Genomic DNA, 24,527 nt, shown 5'->3' with positions numbered 1-24,527 from the left:
TGGAATTATTATATTCTTCTTGAAGTCTGAGGGTATTTCGGCTGTCTCATACATCTTGCTCACCAGATGGTAGAGTTTTGTCAGGACTGGCTCTCCCAAGGCCGTCAGTAGTTCTAAGGGAATGTTGTCTACTCCCGGGGCCTTGTTTCGACTCAGGTCTTTCAGTGCTCTGTCAAACTCTTCACGCAGTATTGTATCTCTCATTTCATCTTCATCTACATCCTCTTCCATTACTATAATTTTGTCCTCAAGTACATCGCCCTTGTATAGACCCTCTATATACTCCTTCCACCTTTCTGCTTTCCCTTCTTTGCTTAGAACTGGGTTTCCATCTGAGCTCTTGATATTCATACAAGTCGTTCTCTTTTCACCAAAGGTCTCTTTAATTTTCCTGTAGGCGGTATCTATCTTACCCCTAGTGCTATGCGCCTCTACATCCTTACATTTGTCCTCTAGCCATTCCTGCTTAGCCATTTGGCACTTCCTGTCGATCTAATTTTTGAGACATTTGTATTCCTTTTTACCTGCTTCATTTACTGTGTTTTTATATTATCTCCATTCATCAATTAAATTCAATATCTCTTCTGTTACCCAAGGATTTCAATTAGCCCTCATCTTTTTACCTACTTGATCCTCTGCTTCCTTCACTATTTCATCTCTCAAAGCTACCCATTCTTCTTCTGCTGTGTTTCTTTCCCCCATTCTTGTCAATCATTCCCTAATATTCGCCCTGAAGCTCTCGACAACCTCTGGTTCTTTCAGTTTATCCTGGTCCCATCTCCTCAAATTCCCACCTTTCTGCAATTTCTTCAGTTTTAATCTACAGTTCATGACCAATAACTTGTGGTGAGAGTCCACATCTACGCCTGGAAATGTTTTACAATTTAAAACCTGACTCCTGAATCTCTGCCTTACCATTATATAATCTATCTGCGACCTTCAAGTATCTCCAGGGTTCTTCCATGTATACAACCTTCTTTCATGATTGTTGAACCAAGTGTTAGCTATGATTAAGTTACGCTCTGTGCAAAATTCTACCAAGCGGCTTCCTCTTTCCTTGCTCCCATTCCATATTCACCTACTACGTTTCTTTCTCTTCCTTTTCCTACTATTGAGTTCCAGTCACCCATGACTGTGGCTGTGTGGTACAGCATGTATTAGACTGCAGTCTTTGTAACAGTGTGTAACTGAACAAATGGTCTCTAGCATGGAAACAGTATATTTCCGGACATAAGTTTCTTGGACTTTCTTGTTGTGTATCCTCTCATGAATCAATCCCAAGAGTTGGTACACAGTGGACAAAATCATTTTGTACAAGCCTAGTAGAGGTACTGAGGTCCTTAGGAGATCAGCACATGATTGATCAGTAACTGTGATAGCATTGCAGAGATATTCATCAAACCATATTGGCAGACGGAGAGGTGCTGTGCATCATGGGGATATTTTCTGATTAAATCTGGAAACAATACATTGGGTCAAAATTATATTGGGCAACATAGAACTTCGCTTCACATGCAAGTTATAAATAGACTGTGATAGAGCAATCAGAGAAATCAGGGTTTATACAGAAACCTACCAGCAGTAGTTATTACCTCACACCACTCACTGACTAAACAGGAAAGGGGAGAAAAGAGAGCGGTACCAAAACTACCCTACTCCACACGCCAGAAGGTGACTTGCAATGTTTACATGTAGATGAATATGTATTTAGTTTTGGTATTCTTGTATGCATTTATTTATTTTATTTACATTATAGTTCTAGATCAACAGGAAGTGCTAAATGGCTAAGCAGGGATGGCTAGAGGACAAATGTAAGGATGTAGAGGTGTATATCACTAGGGGTAAGATAGATATTGCCTACAGGAAAATTAAAGAGACCTTTGGAGAAAAGACAGCCACTTGTACGAATATCAAGACCTCAGATGGAAACCCAGTTTTAAGCAAAGAAGGGAAAGCAGAAAGGTGTGGAAGGAGTATATAGAGGGTCTATACAAGGGCGATGTACTTGAGGACAATATTATGGAAATGGAAGAGGATGTAGATGAAGATGAAATGGGAGATACGATACTGCGTGAAGAGTTTGACAGAGCATTGAAAGACCTGAGTCGAAACAAGGCCCCGGGAGTAGACAACATTCCATTAGAACTACTGACAGTCTTGGGAGAGCCAGTCCTGACAAAACTCTACCATCTGGTGAGTAAGATGTATGAGACAGCCGAAATACCCTCAGATTTCAAGACGAATATAATAATTCCAATCCCAAAGAAAGCAGGTGTTGACAGATGTGAAAATTACCAAACTATCAGTTTAATAAGCCACAGCTGCAAAATACTAACACGAATTCTTTACATACGAATGGAAAAACTGGTAGAAGCCGACCTCAGTGAAGATCAGTTTGGATTCCGTAGAAATGTGGGAACACGTGAGGCAATACTGACTCTACGACTTATCTTAGAAGAAAGATTAAGCAAAGGCAAACCTACGTTTCTAGCATTTGTGGACTTAGAGAAAGCTTTTGACAATGTTGACTGGAATACTGTCTTTCAAATTCTGAAGATGGCAGGGGTAAAATACAGGTAGCGACAGACTATTTACAATTTTTACAGAAACCAGATGGTAGTTATAAAAGTCAAGGGGAACGAAAGGGAAGCAGTGGTTGAGCAGGGAATCAGACAGAGTTGTAGCTTATCGGCGATGTTATTCAATCTGTGTATTGAGCAAGCAGTAAAGGAAACAAAAGAAAAATTCAAAGTAGGAATTAAAATCCATGGAGAAGAGATAAAAACTTTGAGGTTCACCGATGACATTGTAATTCTGACAGAGACAGCAAAGGACCTGGTAGAGCAGCTGAACGAAATGGACAGTGTCTTGAAAGGAGGATATAAGATGAACATCAACAAAAGCAAAACGAGAATAATGGAATGTAGCCGAATTAAATCGGGTGATGCTGCCGGAATTAGATTAGGAAATAAGATGCTTATAGTAGTGAATGATTTTTGCTATTTGGGGAGCAAAATAACTGATGATGGTTGAAGTAGAAAGGATATAAAATTTAGACTGGCAATGGCGAGGAAAGCCTTTCTGAAGAAGAGGAATGTGTTAACATCGAATATAGATTTAAGCGACAGGAAGCTATTTCTGAAAGTATTTGTATGGAGTATAGCCATGTATGGAAGTGAAACGTGGATGATAAATAGTTTAGACAAAAAGAGAATAGAAGGTTTCGAAATGTGGTGCTACAGAAGAATGCTGAAAATTAGATGTGCCGGCCAGAGTGGCCGAGCGGTTCTAGGCGCTACAGTCTGGAACCGTGCGACCGCTGCGGTCGCAGGTTCAAATGCTGCGTTGGGCATGGTTGTGTGTGATGTCCTTAGGTTAGTTAGGTTTAAATAGTTCTAAGTTCTAGGGGACTGATGACCTCAGCAGTTAAGTCCCATAGTGCTCAGAGCCATTTGAACCATATGATTAGATAGGTGGATCACATAACTAATGAAGAGGTATCGAATGGAATTGGGGAGATGAGAAATTTGGGGCACAACTTGACTGGAAGAAGGGATCAGTTGCTAGGACATACTCTGAGGCATCAAGGGATCACCAATTTAGTATTGGAGGGCAGCGTGGAGGTTAAAAATCATAGAGGGAGACCAAGAGATGAATACACTAAGCAGATTCAGAAGGATGTAGGTTGCAGTAGATACTGGGAGATGAAGAAGCTTGCACAGGATAGAGTAACATGGAGAACTGCATCAAACCAGTCGCTGGACTGAAGACCACAGCAACATAGTTCTGTTCATTTCTGATAGATGGGGCATTTCAATACACCCTATTTTTCCCCATTCTTTTGTCTACAAAACACTGTTTTCCAACATAACCTCTGTTCAGTGCAAAGGCCTTATGTCACCTCACAGGGAGGATGTCGGAACCGACCTCTTGCTGCATCGATAACCTCCGCACCATATATGTACTGTTTCTTGCAGAGTGCATCCCTGATTGGGCCAAACAGACAGGAGTTGGAAGGTGCAAGATCTGGGCTGTACCATGGATCAGGAAGAACAATCCAGTGAAGTTTTGTCAGCCCCTGCTGGTTGCGCAGACTTGTGTGAGCCTTCATGTTGTCGAGGAGAAGTAGGTTAGCATTTTTGTGGCAATGAACACGCTGAAGTCATTTCTTCAGTTTCCAGAGGGTAGCACAATACACTTCAGAGTTGGTTATTGCACCATGAGGGGTGAAGCATCCCCAACTCTCTTGTGGTTCCTTTTTTAGGTACTCCACGTCGACGTCTGCTCGTAGATACGTATTGTCGGTAGGTTTTCCAGCTTTACTTCCCGACGTGACAGCGACGACTCTCCGATGATGTGCGGACCTCATTTTTTGCTATTAATGTGAGTCTTGTAAATATCGCTTTTATTTATTAATTTGCCCGGCTAAAACTCTCCCCTTTTATGATTAAGACAGCCTGTGCCACCTTTCGGAGGGATTGGGAACGTCAAAGAGTCACAAAAGTTCATATTAAGCAGTCCGTAAAACACGTAAACGTTTACTTCAGTTAGCGTGTTAGTTAATGCCTACACTTTCTGGTAGATGGTGCTGACTTACTGCTCAATAGCTTTGGTTCCATAAAACCTTCACTGATTAGTACTACGTAAATGAAATAAGTACAACACTCTTGTATTTCACTTTCACTCTATATTCAAGGATTAAGATGGTGATGGATGATGGTCTATTTAAAAGGTTCCGAGCCTGGAGGAATCTAAATAGTCTGCAAATACCGATATGCACGCGCTCTACGTCCAGATTCGCAACTAATGGCACACGACACTTTCAAAAGTCCACACGTCAATATCTGAATACCGGTACCTCTGAATTCACTCGTATCGGCAGATAATTTGAGTTTCTATCGTCTATATGTCCGTAAAGTTCCAATCTAACACTAAAGTCCTAAAATCCCCTTAATACTGCATTGCTACCAACAGTCAGAGATCGTACACTAAATCACTTTTAATCTCCCTAAGATTCTAACAGTTTATCGTGAATCTTAACACGATAAAGTCCAATCTAATTATTGTCTCACTGACCGACACATGTTCCCTGCCCTTTAACAAAACAATCGAGGAATAAAGGCGGCAATAATGACGATCAGGCCTTTTTATAGGTTTTTGATCACAAGAGTTTAACGTCACTGCCTTCTCCATGACGGAGCTTCTGTGGCTTTGCTGTACTTAGATGTTAAACTACTTGCCGATATACTATAATTTTGATCTGCAATTGCCAAACTGGGAATCTACACTATTTTCCCCTGTAAAAATTCTATTCTTAATTTTAAATTATTCTTTCTATAGCTTTTATCACTGTAAACTGAACCAAGGTGTTACAGGGGGGACATCAAACAGAACAACGCGTTCAGGGTCCTAGAAGACTGTTGCCACGACTTTACCGGTCGAGCGTGTGGCTTTGAACTTTTTGTAAATAAATTATGCAAAACTGCAACCAGTCACTTTTTCATTAATAATGCTTTATTACATTAACCGGTTTTCGAACCCTTTCAGGTTCATCTTCAGATGATTTCGGGAGAATCCGGGAAGTTACATCATTACTGGTAGTAGCATAATGCTGGGTGCTGGTTTGCGACGATATAGGCGGCTTTTTTCGTACGGCAGACAGATACGAAAAAAGCCGCCTATACTGTTGCAAACCAGCACCCAGCATTATGCTACTACCAGTAATGATGTAACTTCCCGGATTCTTCCGAAATCATCTGAAGATGAACCTTAAAGGGTTCGAAAACCGGTTAATGTAATAAAGCATTATTAATGAAAAAGTGACTGGTTGCAGTTTTGTATAATTTATTTACATTAATATACAGTCACGGTTCTAAAATATCCGTAATGGATAAGCATAATTTGAACTTTTTGTTCAGAGAAGAGGTGGCATGGTGCCACTCTACAGATTGCTTGTCCATTTCCAGTTCGAAGTGCTGCTCACCTGTGATGATGTTTGGTGAAAAATTAGCACGATTAGCCTCGTAACGTGCAAGCAGTTCTGCACAGGTGGCTGTTTGTTGCTCGTAATGGCTGGCCTTCTTTCAGGTGACACTCCTTTGAGTACTGTAACTAGTGGACTAGTGTGTCATCACTACTGACAGGGACATGCGGTTGTGCAGCAAGGTGTTTGACAGTGATCAGTCGATCACCTGGAATTAGAGGTTCACACATTCCAACATTGCAGGAATCACACAGCATTGTGTGGCAGGCTGGCAAGTGGGACATCGGACAGGTTTGTGCAACCTTGATGTGGTGACGACACAACCAGTCATGTTTTTAAATTAAAAGGGAGGTCAGTGTTGGCCGTAATATTGATGTTTTATTGATAGCAGAATCGATTTTTGATCACGTAGTGATCATCTTCAGTGCTGTCCGCCCCTGGTTGCTGCGTGGTCAGCGCGACAGAATGTCAATCCTGAGGGCCCGGGTTCGATTCCCGGCTGGGTCGGAGATGTTTCTCCACTCAGGGACTGGGTGTTGTGTTGTCGTAATCATCATTTCGTCCCCATCGATGCGCAAGTCGCGAAGTGGCATCAAATCGAAAGACTTGCACCTGGCGACCGGTCTGCCCGACGGGAGGCCCTAGTCACACGACATTTTTTATCTTCAGTGCTGTGGTGTACAAATTAAACTCAGACACTGGTATCAAGTTATCAATAACTAAAACTGAGAAGCGATCACAATAGCAGTTATTGTGATCGTGGTCTCAGTTTTAGTTATTGATAACTTGATACCAGTGTCTGAGTTTAATTTGTACACCACAGCACTGAAGATGATCACTATGTGATCGAAAATCGATTCTGCTATCAATAAAACATCAATATTACGGCCAACGCTGACCTTCCTTTTAATTTAACACGTATGGTCGTTGTGCACACAGCACTCCGTGGAGTCGCCAATCGACAGTCACGTTTTTGTTCACCGTCAGGTCCCTGTAGACATTTTGCAAACACCTATGAATATCTGTGATGCTGTTATTTGCTGCCAAAAGAACTGAATGATATCTCTGTTCTTGCAATGCACCTCTGTTACAGATGCCATTTCGTAGGCTACTATAGCCACACCACCTATCAGAGCTTCAAGAAACTGTAAGGGCCTAAACAGAATACCTCATGATGTCCCACGATGTACTCCATATTTTTCAAGCGGAATTTCCCAAGAAAAAAATGTGTTGCATGACTTATTGAATGCCCTTCATAATTTACAATGCTTTGCAGTTCTAAACATGTTAAAACCTACAAACTAATAATGTGGTTGTAATTTGTGCACAGTGTAAAGTTATACAGAAGAGAACTGTAGACGATGTTGTTCATGTACTGTGTTTAGTTGTGTCTGCCTTTGTTTACTACAGCAGTACAATGATAAAAAGTAAAGAAATAGGTAAATGCATTCATTCAGTGGATATAAGCAATGAGATGAGGCAATATTTCCCTCTTACACGCTAGATTTTTTAAATACAAATGAACTAGAAACCAAATGTTGATCTAAAATGTAATGTGTAACAATTACAGTACACAACCATCCATTGCTAGCTGAATTCAATCAGTGATAAAGTAGGAACAGTGTTCTTTGCAGATATTCAACCCTAACAGAGCTTCAACAAAGAACAAGCCATAAATTGCATGTGGAAAAGTACTATCGATTGATTCTCAGTAAATGATCTAACAATAACTTAGAAAAAACAGTCATTCAGTCCCACAACAAGGAAGGTATACCATTACCAACAACAGTACAGCAAGCAGAAAAGAGAATATGCTGGGTGTTCAAGTTCATCGAAACTTTAGTTGAGGAACATTTACCCCACAGATAATTACTGATTTTGGGGATAAAATCATTAGTAAATTAACTTACTTTTGCATGCACCCATCTATTTAGATCATATGTAATAATGCCAGACATAGACACAGACTATTAATTGAACAGAAACATGAAGTAAGGATGATGTCTCTGCATAACTCCTGCAATTACATCCATTTGAATCTGCTTACTGTATTCAAGCAAGGATTACTTTCGCTCTACAATTTTTAGTCCTACGCTTCCCTCCGTACCAAATTGATGATTTCTTTATGCCTCGTGATGTGTCCTAGCAACCGATCCCTTCTTTTAGTCAAATTCTACCATAAATTTCTTTTCTCCCAAATTCTATTCAGAACCTCCTCCTTAGTTATTCAGCCTCTGCATTCTATTTGCAGCATTCTTGTGTATCATCATGTTTCAAAAGTTTCTCTTCTCTCCTTGTCCGAACTGCTTCTTCGCTTTTCAATTTTGTGCAAAGCTACACTCCAAAGAAGTATCTTCAGAAGAGATTTCCTAACCCTTCAGTTTACATTCGTGTCCACAAATTTCTGTTTTTCAGAAATGTTTTTCTTGCCAGTGCCAATCTGTGTTCATCAGTTATGTTGCCAGCAAGATAGCAGAAATCATCTACTACTTTTATTGTCTCTTTTCCAAATCTAATAACCTTCACCTGATTTAATTTCACTATGCTCCATTTCACTAACTTCAGTTGACATTCATGTTATAACCCCTTTTCAAGACATTATACATTCCTATAAAAAAACAGCTACCAGCCACATGTATGGTTTAAAAAGGTTTATTATCTTCAGACCATGACCGGTTTCGGATTTTTCTTTACAAATCCATCTTCAGATGGCAGATTACAAGCATTCTTAGTTGGACCTAGTTTTGTTTGTGTTATTCGTTTGCTGCACAGCTGTGTAGTTCTGCCTGACGAAATATTCGTGCGTTTATGTTGAAAGTGACGTCCATTGACTGGAATAGCACTCACATAGTGCATATTGAAAAGTGTATTAAGCTTGCGTTTGAAAACATAAACGCACGAATATTTCGTCAGGCAGAACTACACAGCTCTGCAGCAAACGAATAACACAAACAAAACTAGGTCCAACTATGAATGCTTGTAATCTGCCATCTGAAGATGGATTTGTAAAGAAAAATCCGAAACCGGTCATGGTCTGAAGATAATAAACCTTTTTAAACCATACATGTGGCTGGTAGCTGTTTTTTATATAAATTATAAACCTTAAGTACAACAGCCACGTTTCCCAACATGTCGACTTTCGACAAAATAGCATTATACATTCCATTCAAGTGTTCTCCCAAGTCTTTTGCCATCTCTGATGAATGACAGTGTCAGAAAGTACTGTGACCTATGCCCTACCTCTCATTTTAATTTTTTAAATGTAGTGTACTGGCAGAAAGGGAAGTTGAGTACAAAAATTACAGTTAAACTAATTAATGAAAATAATCACTTTTTGAAAATATAATGTAATTGGATGGATAAAAACTCTATAGAGTGCACATATAAAATGTATTACAGTTTGCAAGCTTTTGGAGCCAGTGGCTCCTTCTTCCAGCAGAAGCACTGAAGGGAAATGTAGAACATTGAAGTTAAAGCACTGACGAGGTTTAGGAAAAGGGAAACGCTGGGTCAAGAGAGACTTAGTGGGCAAGATGAGAAGGGAAGACTGATCGTTTAAAACTGCACCAGATGAAATTTGAAAACCTGATAACTTACAGGTGAAACATAGGGTAATAAGCGAGACAGAGATTGGTGCTAATACATCATATTTGAGTTAATAAGAGTGGAAAGTTAAGTGTGTTTTATGTGGTAGCGGTGGGGGGAAACAGACCGGTAAGAACATAAAATATATAGAAATAAAAGATATAGAAAACTGAAAGGGAGCGAAGAAATGAATAGCTACTGACAAGAAATGCCGAGACTGAAGATATTACTGTAAATAAGTCGCCGGTTCCCACCCACCTACAGAGTTCTGAGAAACTGGTGTCTGGGGGCAGAAATGGAAACGGAAATGTCGTGTGGTTAGGGCCTCCCATCGGGTAGATATGTCGCCTGGTGCGATTGTTTTGAGATGACTCCACTTCGGCAACTCGTATGTCAGTAGGGATGAGATGATGATAGAGACAACACAACACCCAGTCCCTAAGCTGAGAAAATCTCCAGCCTGGGCGGGAAACGAACCCGGGCCCCTGGTCACGACAGTCCGTCGCACTGGCCACTCGGCTATCGAAGCGACCTCTGGTCGCAGCTGTCGTAATGTGTGTTGCCAGTATACACCCCCTGCCTGTGCCCATTCAGAGCGTCTATACTAGCAGTACACAATGTCCTGTTGCAGACAGTCGTGACCTCAGTGCCTGTTCCACGACACGTGCTACCTGGATTCTTCCTCCCGACACCAGTTTCTCAGAAATCCACTGGTGGGAACTGACATTATAACATGTCTTGAAGCCTTCAGCTGCCATTTCCTTTATTTCCTGTATGACTGTACAGTTCTGGGCTTAGGCCATTTTCAAGTATTTTATGGGTGATTTTTCGGTAACAGATTATGTCACGTACGTCGTTGCTCCTATGACATCGTGTCACGCTCATAAATTAGTTCGAGATGTTTACGCTGTTTTAGGAGCATGTTACTTTTGAGCAGTTGTTGCAAAGCTCTTGTACTGGGTGATCAAAAAGTCAGTATAAATTTGAAAACTGAATAAATCATGGAATAATGTAGATAGAGAGGTACAAATTGACACACATGCATGGAATGACATGGGGTTTTATTAGAACCAAGAAAACACAGAAGTTCAAAAAATGTCTGACAGATGGCGCTTCGTCTGATCCAAATAGCAGTAATTAGCATAACAAAGTAAGACAATGCAAAGATGATGTTTTTTACAGCAAATGCTCAATATTTCCACCATCATTCCTCAGCAATAGCTGTACTCGAGGAATGATGTTGTGAACAGCACTGTAAAGCATGTCCGGAGTTATGGTGAGGCATTAGCGTCGGATGTTGTCTTTCGGCATCCCTAGAGATGTCGGTCGATCACGATACACTTGCGACTTCAGGTAACCCCAAAGCCAATAATCACACCGACTGAGGTCTGGGGACCTGGGAGTCCAAGCGTGATGAAAGTGGCGGCTGAGCACACGAACGTCACCAAATGACACGCACAAGAGATCTTTCACGCGTTTAGCAATATGGGGTGGAGCGCCATCCTGCATAAACATCGTACGTTCCAGCAGGTGTTTATCAACCAGGCTGGGGATGATGCGATTCTGTAACATATCGGCGTACCTCTCACTCGACACGGTAGCAGTTGCAAAACCGGAATCACGCATTTCCTCGAAGAAAAAAGGCCCGATAACAGCAGATGTCGTATAATCCGGCCCATACCGTGACTTTCTCGTCGTGCAATGGAGTTTCCACGACAATTCTAGGATTTTCGGTAGCCCAAATTCTGCATTTGTGGCCGTTGATAGGCCCTCGGAGCATGAAATGAGATTCGTCGGTCCACAACACGTTACTCAATCGATTGTCATCTTAAGCCATCTTTTGAAACGCCCACACCGCAAATGGTCTCTGCTTCACTAAATCGCCAGGTAACAGTTCACGATGCCGATGGATTTTGTACGGATAGCATCGGAGGGTACACCTAAGTGCCAACCAAACAGTAGTGGATGGAATTCCGGTGCGACGTGCTACTGCACGAGCGCAGACTTCCCCGTGCATAGACGAACCCGCTACAGTCTCCATTTCTTCCTGAACTGTCTCAGCAGCATTACGCCTTGTGCTCGGTCGGCCACTACGGGGTCTATCCTCTAAACATCCTGTGGCTTCGAACTTTGAAATAATTCTCGCCACAGCTCCATTTGTCAACGGACCTTTACCCGTTCGAATCCCCTTCCTATGGCGATAGGATCGTAACGCTGAACTAGCACATTCCCCATTCTGATAATACAGCTTCAGTAAAAGCGCCTTTTCAGGTAACGTCGACATGCTGCGACTGCTGGCGCATCTGATTCTCTCTCTCATTACAGCTCCTTTTATACACGATTATCATGCGCAGTCATCTGAAACTAGCCTTTTTATCTGAAACTAGCCTTTACAAATAGCTTCAGGTACATGAATATGTCACTCACATCACCAAAAGAAATAACGTCCATAATAAAATCTATAAAACCAAAGCATTCTAGTGGTTACGATGAAATATCAGCAAAGTTAATTAAGGCATGTTCTTGTGAGTTTAGTACAAATCTAAGTTACTTGTGTAACCAGTCAATTATAACTGGGACATTTCCTGACTGGCTAAAATATGCAGATGTTAAGCCTCTATTCAAGAAAGGGGATAAAGAGATACCATCAAACTACAGACCGATTTCCCTTTTGCCAGCATTCTCAAAAATTTTAGAAAAAGTAATGTACAGGCAGCTTCTCAACCATCTGACCACAAATAACATATTATCAAGAACACAGTTTGGATTTCTGAAGGGTTCTGATACGGAAAAGGCTATTTACACCTACTGTGAAAATGTACTTAATTCATTAAATAACAAGTTACAAGCAGCAGGTATTTTCTGTGATTTGTCAAAGGCATTCTATTGTGTAAACCACAACATCCTTTTAAATAAATTAGAATTCTGTGGTGTCACGGGCAGTGCGGCAAAATGGTTCAAGTCATACCTCGCTAACAGGAAACAAAGGGTGTCAGTGCAAGGGACTAATTAAGTCATCAGTCATCATCAGAATGGGAAGAAATTACATGTGGTGTCCCACAAGGATCCATCTTAGGGCCATTGCTTTTTCTTGTGTACATTAATGATCTCTCATCAGTTACACTGCCAGAAGCAGAGTTCGTTTTGTTTGCAGATGACACAAGTATTGCAATAAATAGTATGTCGAGTGTAGTTCTAGAAAGATCTGCTAATGATATTTTCATGGATATTAATAAATGGTTTAAAGCCAACTCACTGACATTAAACTTCAAAAAGACTCACTATATCCAATTTAGAACCTGTAAGAGGTTTCCACCCAGCATATGCATAAAGTATGAAGAAGAGCGGATAGAAGAGGTTGACAGTCTTACAAATCTGGGATTACAACTTGATAAAAAAATTCAGTTGGGAGGAGCACACCACAGAACTGCAGAAACGCCTTAGCAAATCTGTATTTGCAATTCGAGTGTTAGCAGACATAGGTGACATAAAAATGAAAAGCTTGCGTACTTTGCCTACTTTCCCTCCATAATGTCATATGGTATAATATTTTGGGGTAACTCTTCAAGTCAAACAAAAGTTTTCAGAGTCGAAAAGCATGTAATACGTATTATTTGTGGAGTAAGTTCACGGACGTCCTGTAGAAACCTCTTCAAAGAACTGGGTATACTAACTACTGCCTCTCAGTATATTTACTCGGTAATGAAATTTGTCCTAAATTATTTATCTCTTTTTCCAACAAACAGCTCAGTTCATACATACAATACCAGGAACAAAAATTATCTGCACAAGGACTTAAAAGCACTTACTTTAGTTCAAAAAGGGGTCCACTACTCAGGAACACTCATCTTCAATAATTTGCGAGCAAACATAAAAAATTTAGTTACAAATTAAGATCAGTTTAAAAGGAGCCTGAAAGACTTACTAGTGGCCAACTCCTTCTACTCCACTGACGAATTTTTTGATAGAAACAAATGATGTATTGTATATATTCATACTGTTAGTATTGTTATTTCAGCCTTTTTTTTTAAAAAAAAAAAAAAAAAAGAGAGAGAAGAAAAAAAGTGATATGTACCACATCCACGGGGATCTCCTCAACACGGATCTATGGAACGAGAAACTAATCTAATCTAATCACTGACGTTTTGCTGTCCAGCGCCATCTGTCGGACATTTTGTGAACTACTTTTTTTTCCCCCCTAATAAAACCCCATGTCGTTCCAAGCATGTGTGTCAACTTTTACCTCTCTATCTACATTATTCTGTGGTTTATTAAGTTTTCAAATTTATACTCACTTTTTGATCACCCGGTATATTACCATTGAGCTGTCAGGTTTGCAGATCTCATCCAGCACAGTCATCATCAATCAGTCTTTCTTTCTCATTCTGTCCAATAAGTCTCCCCCCAACCCAGAATCCTGGATGAGTTTTCCGAACTCTACCACTTTTCCTGAACATCGCATGTCTTTTCTTTCCCCTTTTTCCTTCCCTTTCAACCTTTCTGCCAGAAGAAGGACCCATTGGCTCCAAAAGTTTTCAAACTTTAATACCTTCTATATGTGGATTCCCCTACTATCACTCAGCAATTAAAAAGTTGTACTTCTAACTAATAAACGGCATTGTAAGCTTTCCGCTGAAATTATACAGTGTTTGTTTTTCTACAGGGACCATTTTCTGAAGAAGAAGTGTGACATGTACTTCAACGTCGACGGGGAGGCTCACCTAGACAACCGGCACACACTGCGGCTGCTTGTCGAGCAGAACAGGTGAGGTGCCCACAGTTTCTCCCTCTCTTTGTTTTTTTTCCCCCCAGTTGGTGTTTCAGAAATAGCAAGCATATCTCCAGGGTTCTGCATATTAAAATCCTCGCCTGTCTCTTCATCTGCACTGCAAGTCATAATTGAGGACATTAACTAAAGTTAATATTCTGAAAAGTAAAATTGTCTGCTCCAGGCTGTGCTGTTCCAATACTGGAGAGCCTCAGCAACAGTGATGATCTGAGAAGGAGAAAATAAGCTGAAGATGTGAATTGAAGTTGGTGTTAGGAGGGCGTAGAACCAGTGTCAGCTATGTTAGCTATAGTGCTGTGGTGGTGCAGTGGCTAGCATACCTGCCTAATAAGCAAGGAGCTTCAAGGTAAAAGTCCTGGCTATGGCACAAATTTTAATTCATTTCTTCAGCTTCAATTATTATCGCAGATAATTTCTATTTCATCAAACAAGTGCGAGATGACTCCTAAATGCCTTGAAATTGGAAAAACTATGTACAGTGATTAATTCTGTTCAAAAGTGCTGTTTTCTTACCCATGTTTACTGCTTTCTATTTTGATTCCGAGAGGAATTTATGGAGGAAAATCTAGCTCAGCACTTGTTTGAAAATGTTCTGAATTAAATTTTCCAAAAATTGCTAAAAATGTGAAAAATTTAAGGTACAAACAAATGTCTTTATGCGAGCATTTGAGCGAACTTGTGTTGTTACAGTCCTCACAGTTCTGCCCACACTGTTGGTCATGTTTCGTAGACAATACATTTGGCATTTGACCGCATGGAAAAGCAGAGCAGACTAAGTTCCATTAGGATATTAACAGCCTCCATGAGAAAAACCAGGTGTCCATAAGAACATCCAATTTACACTAGAGTGAGAAAGTAATGCTACGACACTGTTTCTGGACTTGGAGGTCTACACAAATCCCGACAGCAGTATTGGATATGAGGCCTACCGGAAACCTACTCTCACTGACCATTCCCTATTCCAACATTTTCTAGCTCAGAAGTTCCCATCCTCCAGACACTACCCACTCAAACCCTACACATCACTGATAAAAACTACACACATCAAAAAAAGTTTTGCATCACCTTCGTTATGAGAGTTCCGGAACCTGTACAGAAAATTGGAATACAGATCAACATAGACATCATTCCCTCCCTTTTTATTGCTCATGAAAACCACACATTGCATGTCGTACCTCTATACAGTGAGAACTTCAGAGTTGGTGGTCCAGATTGCTGTACACACCAGTACCTCTAATAGCCAGTAGAACGTCCTCTTGCATTGATGCATCCCTTTATTTGTCGTGGCATACTGTCCACAAGTTCATCGAGGCACTGTCGATCCAGATAGTCCCACTCCTCAACGGCGATTCTGCGTAGATCCCTCAGGGTGGTTGGTGCGTCACGTCGTCCATAAACAGCCCTTTTCAATCTATCCCAGGCATGTTCGATAGGGTTCATGTCTGGAGAACATGCTGGCCGTTCTAGTCGAGCAATGTCGTTATCCTGAAGGAATCATTCACAAGATGTTCACAATTTAGGCGCGATTTGTCGTCCGTGAAGACGAAAGCCTTTCCAATATGCTACCGATACAGTTGCACCATCAGTCGGAGGATGGCATTCACATATAGTACAGCCATTATGGCACCTTCTATGACCACCAGTGACGTACGTCGGCCCCACATAATACCCCTTCAAAACAGCAGGGAACATCCACCTTGCTGCACTCGCTGGACAGTGTGCATTCAGCCTGACCGGGTTGCCTCCAAACACCTCTCCGATGATTGTCTGGTTGAAGGCATATGCGACACTCGTCACCGAGCGAGGTGGCGGACTGGTTAGCACACTGGACTCGCATTCGGGAGGACGACTGTTCAATCCCGCATCCGGCCATCCCGATTTAGGTTTTCCGTGATTTCCCTAAATCGCTCCAGGCAAATGCCGGAACGGTTCCTTCGAAGGGCACGGCCGACATCCTTCCCTAATCAGATGAGACCGATGACCTCGCCGTTTGGTCTCCTCCCCCACACAACCCAACCCGACGCTCATCGGTGAAGAGAACGTGATGGCAATACTGAGCGGTCCATTCGGTATGTTGTTGGGCCCATCTGTACCACACTGCACGATGTCACAGTTGCAAAGAGTGACCTCGCCACGGATGTCGGCAGTGAAGTTGCGCATCATGCAGCCTGTTGTGCATAGTTTGAGCTGTAACGCGACGTCCTGTGGCTGCACGAAAAGCATCGTTCAACACGGTGGCGTTGCTGTCAGGGTTATTCTGAGCAATAATCCATAGGTAGCGGTCATCCACTGTAGTAGTAGCCCTCGGGCAGCCCGAGCGGGGCATGTCATTGACAGTTCCTGACTCTCTGTATCTCCTCCATGTCCGAACAACATCGCTTTTGTTCACTCCGAGACGCCTGGACACTTCCCTTGTTGAGAGCCCTCCCTGGCACTAAGTAACAATGCGGACACGATTGAATGGTATTGACCGTCTAGGCACGGTTGAATTACAGACAACAGGAGTCGTGTACCTGCTTCCTGGTGGAATGATTAGAACTGATCGGCTGTCGGACCCATTCCGTCCAATAGGCGCAGCTCGTGCACGGTTGTTTACATATTTGCTCTTGTTTAGTGACATCTCTGAGCAGTGAAAGTGACTGTGTCTGGATACAATATCCACAGTCAACATCTGTCTTCAGGAGTTCTGGGAACTGGGGTGATGCAAAGTATTTTTTGATGTGTGTATATGAAACAAGAATTCAAAGAGCCGCATAACATCTTACGAGCCAACAGATATGACAGTAAAATAGTGAGAAGAGCTACCAAGTTCAGCAGGAGGCCAATATAAAAGAAGTGAAATAAAATAACAGCTCTTGATGGTGCACTGGCTGACTTTGAGGGCACATTAAGGGCATTAGTTATGGAGCAGGCGAGGTGCTTTGGTGAGGAGGCATCAAACCGATCTTCCGGGGAGGCCACAGAATCCAGGATTTTGTAGGATCCACTAGGGACTCATAAAAAGCCATCAAAGCTGACGGTGTATGCTAGAGACTGTGTGAGTGCAGTGCACCTACATTGGGGAAACTGTTAAATCTGTTAGAGTGTGCGCACAGTAATGTCGCCGGTAGTTGCCCAGTCGGCACAGCGAGTATGTGGAAAGTGCCAGTGGTGGGGGTTGCGGGCAGGTGCTGTAGGGGGAATGCTGAGTGTCAGAGGGGAAGTGCTATTCTATACTGAAGTCTGTGCTCACTTTTTTTTAAATATTAACTGGAGGCCCTCCATGCCTGCACTTGTACGGTGAACATTCGAGATGATCTACTGTCACTTCTGTTTTCATTAGTATCTAAAAGTAAATCCCGTGAAAATGCAAGAAAAGCAGCAGCTTACTTTCACCTGGCTTATCAACCACCCGTAACTTTCAGAGAAGAGTCACGAACGGCAGAGCTTGAGTAAAACCTACATTTTTTTTGTTGCCATGTTAAAATTTCCTTCTTTTGCTCAAACACTGTGGAATTTACACAGTTTCACCTCTCTAAGATGTGCAGATGCAATTGTGAGAAAATTTTGAAACAGTGGTTTATTAAGTGAGGAACTTAGAACAAGTAAAGTCACTAACTTATGAAAAAGCACATCCTCGGTACAAAAATAAATTTTTAATATCTTCACTTATATTTTTCCAAAACATACAGCATTTCTCATTTCACAAGCTATTGGTGGCCCTTAAAAATTGCATTCTTTTGTCGGAAAGGCCTGTAGTTAGTGGAACAACACGGTAGATAATAAAGTTTCACATAGCAACCATATGGCAAAATGCTCTCCTCTTTGCATACTATCGTTTGCCAAAATCTTGTTTTGATATCCCAGACTGCTTGTGATGATGAATGTTGTGGATATTTCTTTCTGGCTTTATCACTGGCATACGTAGTTACAAATGAATTTGCTGCATATGAGCAATATCCTCAAGATTGGTGGCAGATAGAGACCTCCACTCAAATCTAAAGAAAAATTCAGTATATTAGCTAAATTTCATACACGGCAACATATTACGTAATATGCACCAAATGACAGATCATAGTGACCCTATCTTTTATTGCAGACTTTCTCGAATTTCACACACTGTCTAAAATAAAGGCAAATACCACAGCATCTAATACCATTAATGGGCTGTTGTTATGGAGCTGACGTCTAAAGTTATAAGCAACACAATTAATTTTTTTTCTTTTTTTTTCTGTAAAATCAATTGAGAGAGATTGCAGGTTGTGCATCTCTATTCTGTCATAGCGGCACTTTGTCAACTGGCCGAAAGCCGCAAACAGTGTCGACCTTCCCTTCCAAACAAAAGAATTAACTTGCCTAGTGCCTCGGATGAAATTTGATCACCCCCGGATACCATATCCTGCACGGACTTTATTACCCACATAGTAGAGCAGGGACACTGTGTTCAGTTGTGGCGGCAGAACAGATCAGCACTTGCAGATCACCATCACAATTGTGGGCAGCCTCTGAAGTTTTGAGAATACTTGTATGACAACTGTGGATGTGCACATGTAAAATGAGAGGGGCAGTCAAACCATTGCAGCAGCCTGACAGTATCGAGATTGAAGGCAGATACGGGCTACTGGTGTCCCGGGTGCCAGCTATCCCGGCACGACGTGTGACTGCAGAACATCAGCCTTGCCCGATATTGCTGTGACGAACCGAACTAAACAGACAGTGCATACACAACTGGCGTCTTTTCTCCACAACCAACAGCCTTCAAAAGCTTCTCACTGATTTGTAGCAGGCTATTTACTGCCAGCAAGTCATGCATTTTACGAATAGTCTGCCACATAAACCTTCTGTCTCATGTATCATCCACAAATCTTATTTTAGCTCCAATAAAATCTGATGAATTTGTATTTGATGCTCTAGTGCAGTGGTGGGCAATAGTACTGACTTGGGGGCCACTTTGTGGAAGCAGATGTTGATGGAGGGCAACAACTTTTAAAATGATGTCATCCATTTCAGAAAAGTTATAAATTGTTACATGAAAATTCTGACTGTCTCAGCAGGCTGTACAAAAATCGTTAACAGGCGCATACAGCCTGCAGGCCGCTATTTGCTGAACCCTGGTCTAGTGAGATCATTAGAATAGCGATGTATTGGTGCGCCCACTCCTCAGCTAATTAGTCTTTGCCCTGAGGGAGGCCACTTCAACTTAGCCAAAACATTGTCTTACTTTAGTGTTTTATGTATTTTATAGGATGATATGGCTGTACAACTGGAAGAATTTTGATGAGATTGACACTGGTTGCGAAAGCCTATGTGTGAATAAATAGGTTTTTATTAAATGCACACAACTTTTGTGAGAGAAATGTGTTTCACGTTATAAGTTCTGTAGAATCAAACTATGATGTGGGAAAACTGTGAGAGAAATGTTTTTCGTGTTATAAGTTCTGTAGAATCAAACTATGATGCAAACAAACAGAAATTAAATATTGTTTTTGCCGGGAGAGTAACAGTGCCGAGACATCACTCATCCGAGGTGGTTCATGTGCCACTCTGAGGCCTGTGGCAGTGGGGTAGTGGGGTATGCTGCTGAGTACAGTTCTGCTGCAGCGCTGACAGAGCTCGCCTCTGGGAGTTTGCTCTCAAAAATGGGGCGTTTCTCGGCACGGAAGGACGACGGTTTGACAGATACGACGTGGCGTCTATGGGCTCTAGAAGGCTGATCTCTCGGATCTGTGATTACTTTACTGTCTGGATGTCTTTCATAGTCAGACTGTTTTATAAAAAGGCAATTAAGTGTGAACTCTTTTGGTTAATTGAAAGATTTTTTTATGTAGCATTTAAGATTACTGGATACGTGTCTACTTGGAGCGTGACTTTAACTCGAACCATTTCGTGGTGGTGGAAAGGTTTTTATGCGGAGAATGTCTGTGCAGTTACTTTTTGCTGCTGACCTGAGTCGATCCGATTCTCATTTTAGTATGTCAGATCTGTAACTGTGACAAGGTGTTTTCTTATGTATCCAGTGATATTGTAAATTATGACTGGAGGAGCCTTACTTAAGTAACCATGTAATAGTTGATATCTTTGTGACCTACACTCAGGACAAAGACACCCTATCCTTATTCCTTCATAACTTCCACGCTCTGTCTCCCATGTGCTTCACCTGGTCCTCCTCAACCCAGCATGCCATTCTCTTGCATGTAGACCTCCTTCTCTATGACGGCTCCATCTGCTCCATCTGCACACCAAAAGACTGCTGCGTACAGCCTGGAATCCCAGGGATGGCGTATCTGCAGTGACAAAAACTCCTTTGCTCAGTATGCCAAGGGTCTCACCGAGGCCTCCAGACCTAGTCTGCAAACAAATCTCCTGTTCCGTTTCCGCTTAAGCTCCCCAATTCTCCCACCACCTCCAAAAGCCAGCTACAAAGGAGTAACCCCTTTGTCACCCACGGCCACCCCAAACTGGAACAACTGAACCACATCCTTTGTTAGAGCTTTGATTACCTGTTGTGTTGCCCTGAAATGAGGGAAATCCTAATTGAGATCCATCCCAGTGTTGCCCTGAAATGAGGGAAATCCTAATTGAGATCCATCCCACCCCCTTAAAGTGGTGTTCTGTCACCCACTCATCTGCACAACGTACTAGTCCATTAGATCTTACAATTAACTTTTCTACAAGACATTTTAGTCTTATCTTTATCTATGGTAATGAAGGAAGCTGAATAAATGAACTAAAATTTATGCCAGAGCCAGGACTCAAACCCAGGCCTCCTTGCTTACTACACAGGAATTCTGGCCATTACACCCCCCCCCCTCCCCCACCTCCAGCATTATGGTTGGCATTGCTGCACAGACTACTCAAGTCCAGTGCCCTCCTCAACACAAACTTCAATTCATGTCTTCAGATTATTTGCCACCTCAGTCATCACTATTGCCAAGCCTCTCAAGCATTGGAATAGCACCCTAGCATTGGATGTAATGCAGAAATCCTGTATCTCAGGTGATTTTATAGATCTTATAATACACTCCTGGAAATGGAAAAAAGAACACATTGACACCGGTGTGTCAGACCCACCATACTTGCTCCGGACACTGCGAGAGGGCTGTACAAGCAATGATCACACGCACGGCACAGCGGACACACCAGGAACCGCGGTGTTGGCCGTCGAATGGCGCTAGCTGCGCAGCATTTGTGCACCGCCGCCGTCAGTGTCAGCCAGTTTGCCGTGGCATACGGAGCTCCATCGCAGTCTTTAACGCTGGTAGCATGCCGCGACAGCGTGGACGTGAACCGTATGTGCAGTTGACGGACTTTGACCGAGGGCGTATAGTGGGCATGCGGGAGGCCGGGTGGACGTACCGCCGAATTGCTCAACACGTGGGGCGTGAGGTCTCCACAGTACATCGATGTTGTCGCCAGTGGTCGGCGGAAGGTGCACGTGCCCGTCGACCTGGGACCGGACCGCAGCGACGCACGGATGCACGCCAAGACCGTAGGATCCTACGCAGTGCCGTAGGGGACCGCACCGCCACTTCCCAGCAAATTAGGGACACTGTTGCTCCTGGGGTATCGGCGAGGACCATTCGCAACCGTCTCCATGAAGCTGGGCTACGGTCCCGCACACCGTTAGGCCGTCTTCCGCTCACGCCCCAACATCGTGCAGCCCGCCACCAGTGGTGTCGCGACAGGCGTGAATGGAGGGACGAATGGAGACGTGTCGTCTTCAGCGATGAGAGTCGCTTCTGCCTTGGTGCCAATGATGGTCGTATGCGTGTTTGGCGCCGTGCAGGTGAGCGCCACAATCAGGACTGCATACGACCGAGGCACACAGGGCCAACACCCGGCATCATGGTGTGGGGAGCGATCTCCTACACTGGCCGTACACCACTGGTGATCGTCGAGGGGACACTGAATAGTGCACGGTACATCCAAACCGTCATCGAACCCATCGTTCTACCATTCCTAGACCGGCAAGGGAACTTGCTGTTCCAACAGGACAATGCACGTCCGCATGTATCCCGTGCCACCCAACGTGCTCTAGAAGGTGTAAGTCAACTACCCTGGCCAGCAAGATCTCCGGATCTGTCCCCCATTGAGCATGTTTGGGACTGGATGAAGCGTCGTCTCACGCGGTCTGCACGTCCAGCACGAACGCTGGTCCAACTGAGGCGCCAGGTGGAAATGGCATGGCAAGCCGTTCCACAGGACTACATCCAGCATCTCTACGATCGTCTCCATGGGAGAATAGCAGCCTGCATTGCTGCGAAAGGTGGATATACACTGTACTAGTGCCGACATTGTGCATGCTCTGTTGCCTGTGTCTATGTGCCTGTGGTTCTGTCAGTGTGATCATGTGATGTATCTGACCCCAGGAATGTGTCAATAAAGTTTCCCCTTCCTGGGACAATGAATTCACGGTGTTCTTATTTCAATTTCCAGGAGTGTAATTAAATTTTTCCCTAGGCCTTTAAGTCTCATCTTTAATGATGGGAGCTTATTACTGAATTAAAGGCTTGAAGCCAGCTCTCCTTGCTTACTAGGCAGCAATGTCGATCATTACACCACCGCAGCACTGCTGCATGGATTATCCGAGTCCAGTGGCATCCTAGTCCATTCTTATCCCACTTCCTATTCCAACCCCTTGCCACAGGGATCTATCCCTGTGGAAGACCTAGGTGCAAGACCTGCCCAATCCACACACGCAGTATTTCCTATTCCAGTCGTGCTGTAGGCTTATCCTACCCATCAGAGGCTGGGCCACACGTGAAAACAGCCACGTCGTACACTGGTGCCGTCGCAATCATTGCGCAGCTTTTTGTATCGGTACGATTACCGACCAGCTGTCCACCGGCCGAGAGCAAAGTAGACCACCCTGTGGCATAACATTCAGACAAACATAACACGCTCAATTTTAGTGGCTGCTTCATTACCCGATCCATCTGGATCCTTCCCTCCACCGTCAGCTTTTCTGAACTCCTCAGATGGGAGTTATCTTTACAACACATTCTCTGCTCCCAAAAGTATCCCTGTGTCAACCTGTGCTTACCCACTGTCTCCACACCCTCTGCCCAACACTTTCCTCTCCCTCTGCCCTATCGTACCTTCCTTATTCTCCTCTCTCACGTGACATTCTCCGCTCCCAAAAGTATCCCGTCAAGCTACGGTTACATACTGTCTCCACACACTTCGGCCAACATTTTCCACCCCCTCCGTCCTATCACCTCTTTCTTATTCTTGTCTTCCACCCTCTTTGTCTGCCACATTCTGCCAGTGCACGCACCGTTCCCTGCTTCTCTCCATTTTTGCTGCCTGCTTTTGCTCCTCTCTCCCCACCTCCAATACTCCCAGCGCACTGTATGGATCCTGACAGATTACCACGTGAGGTGATGCTTGGAGAGATCTCTATAGCCAAAAGACCTGTAGGACGTCCTGTATTGAGGTTCAAGGACTCCTGTAAACGAGATATGGAGAGCTTTGGAATCGATGCAAATAGATGGGAGGCACGGGCTAGCACGAGACCAGAGTGGTGTGATGATATATCATCTGGAATGTCGAAGCATGATGAAGGCTTGTTAGACAGATTAAGGCAGAAAAAGCTTCGCAATGCTACCACTGCTCCTGCCTCAGTAGCTAGATACACATGTGACAATTGCGGCAAAAGATGCCGTCCTGCCATTGACTTGACAAGTCATATGAAAAAATGCAAACATAAACACACAGACACTGCAACAATCATCTACCAAGATGTCGTGGCCAATATATATATACAGGGTGTTACACAAAGGTACGGTCAAACTTTCAGGAAACATTCCTCACACACAAAGAAAGAAAATATGTTAGGTGGACATGTGCCCGGAAACGCTTACTTTCCGTGTTAGAGCTCATTTTATTACTTCTCTTCAAATCACATTAATCATGGAATGGAAACACACAGCAACAAAACGTACCAGTGTGACTTCAAACACTCTGTTCCAGGAAATGTTCAAAATGTCCTCCGTTAGTGAGGATACGTGCATCCACCCTCCGTCGCACGGAATCCCTGATGCGCTGATGCAGCCCTGGAGAATGGCATATTGTATCACAGCCGTCCACAATATGAGCACGAAGAGTCTCTACATTTGGTACCGGGGTTGAGTGGACAAGAGCTTTCAAATGCCCCCATAAATGAAAGTCAAGAGGGTTGAGGTCAGGAGA

The 24,527-nt window shown here is 43.1% G+C and overlaps 1 protein-coding gene across 1 annotated transcript in view; it reads left to right on the top strand.

The window, feature by feature from the left end:
• The window catches only part of LOC124554137 (procollagen-lysine,2-oxoglutarate 5-dioxygenase), a 465,996-nt gene that overhangs the window by 229,904 nt on the left and 211,565 nt on the right, over positions 1 to 24,527 (top strand). The window contains exon 9 of the mRNA XM_047128203.1: positions 14,232 to 14,333. Coding sequence (XP_046984159.1) covers positions 14,232 to 14,333 — 102 coding nt within the window. The remainder of the gene's footprint in view (positions 1 to 14,231; positions 14,334 to 24,527) is intronic.

The sequence above is a fragment of the Schistocerca americana genome, chromosome 11 (genome assembly GCF_021461395.2).
Source record: "Schistocerca americana isolate TAMUIC-IGC-003095 chromosome 11, iqSchAmer2.1, whole genome shotgun sequence".
NCBI classification, from domain to species: Eukaryota; Metazoa; Arthropoda; class Insecta; order Orthoptera; family Acrididae; genus Schistocerca; species Schistocerca americana.
The sequence above is the reverse complement of the archived record's forward strand: the minus strand, read 5'-3'. Positions and strand labels throughout refer to the sequence as shown.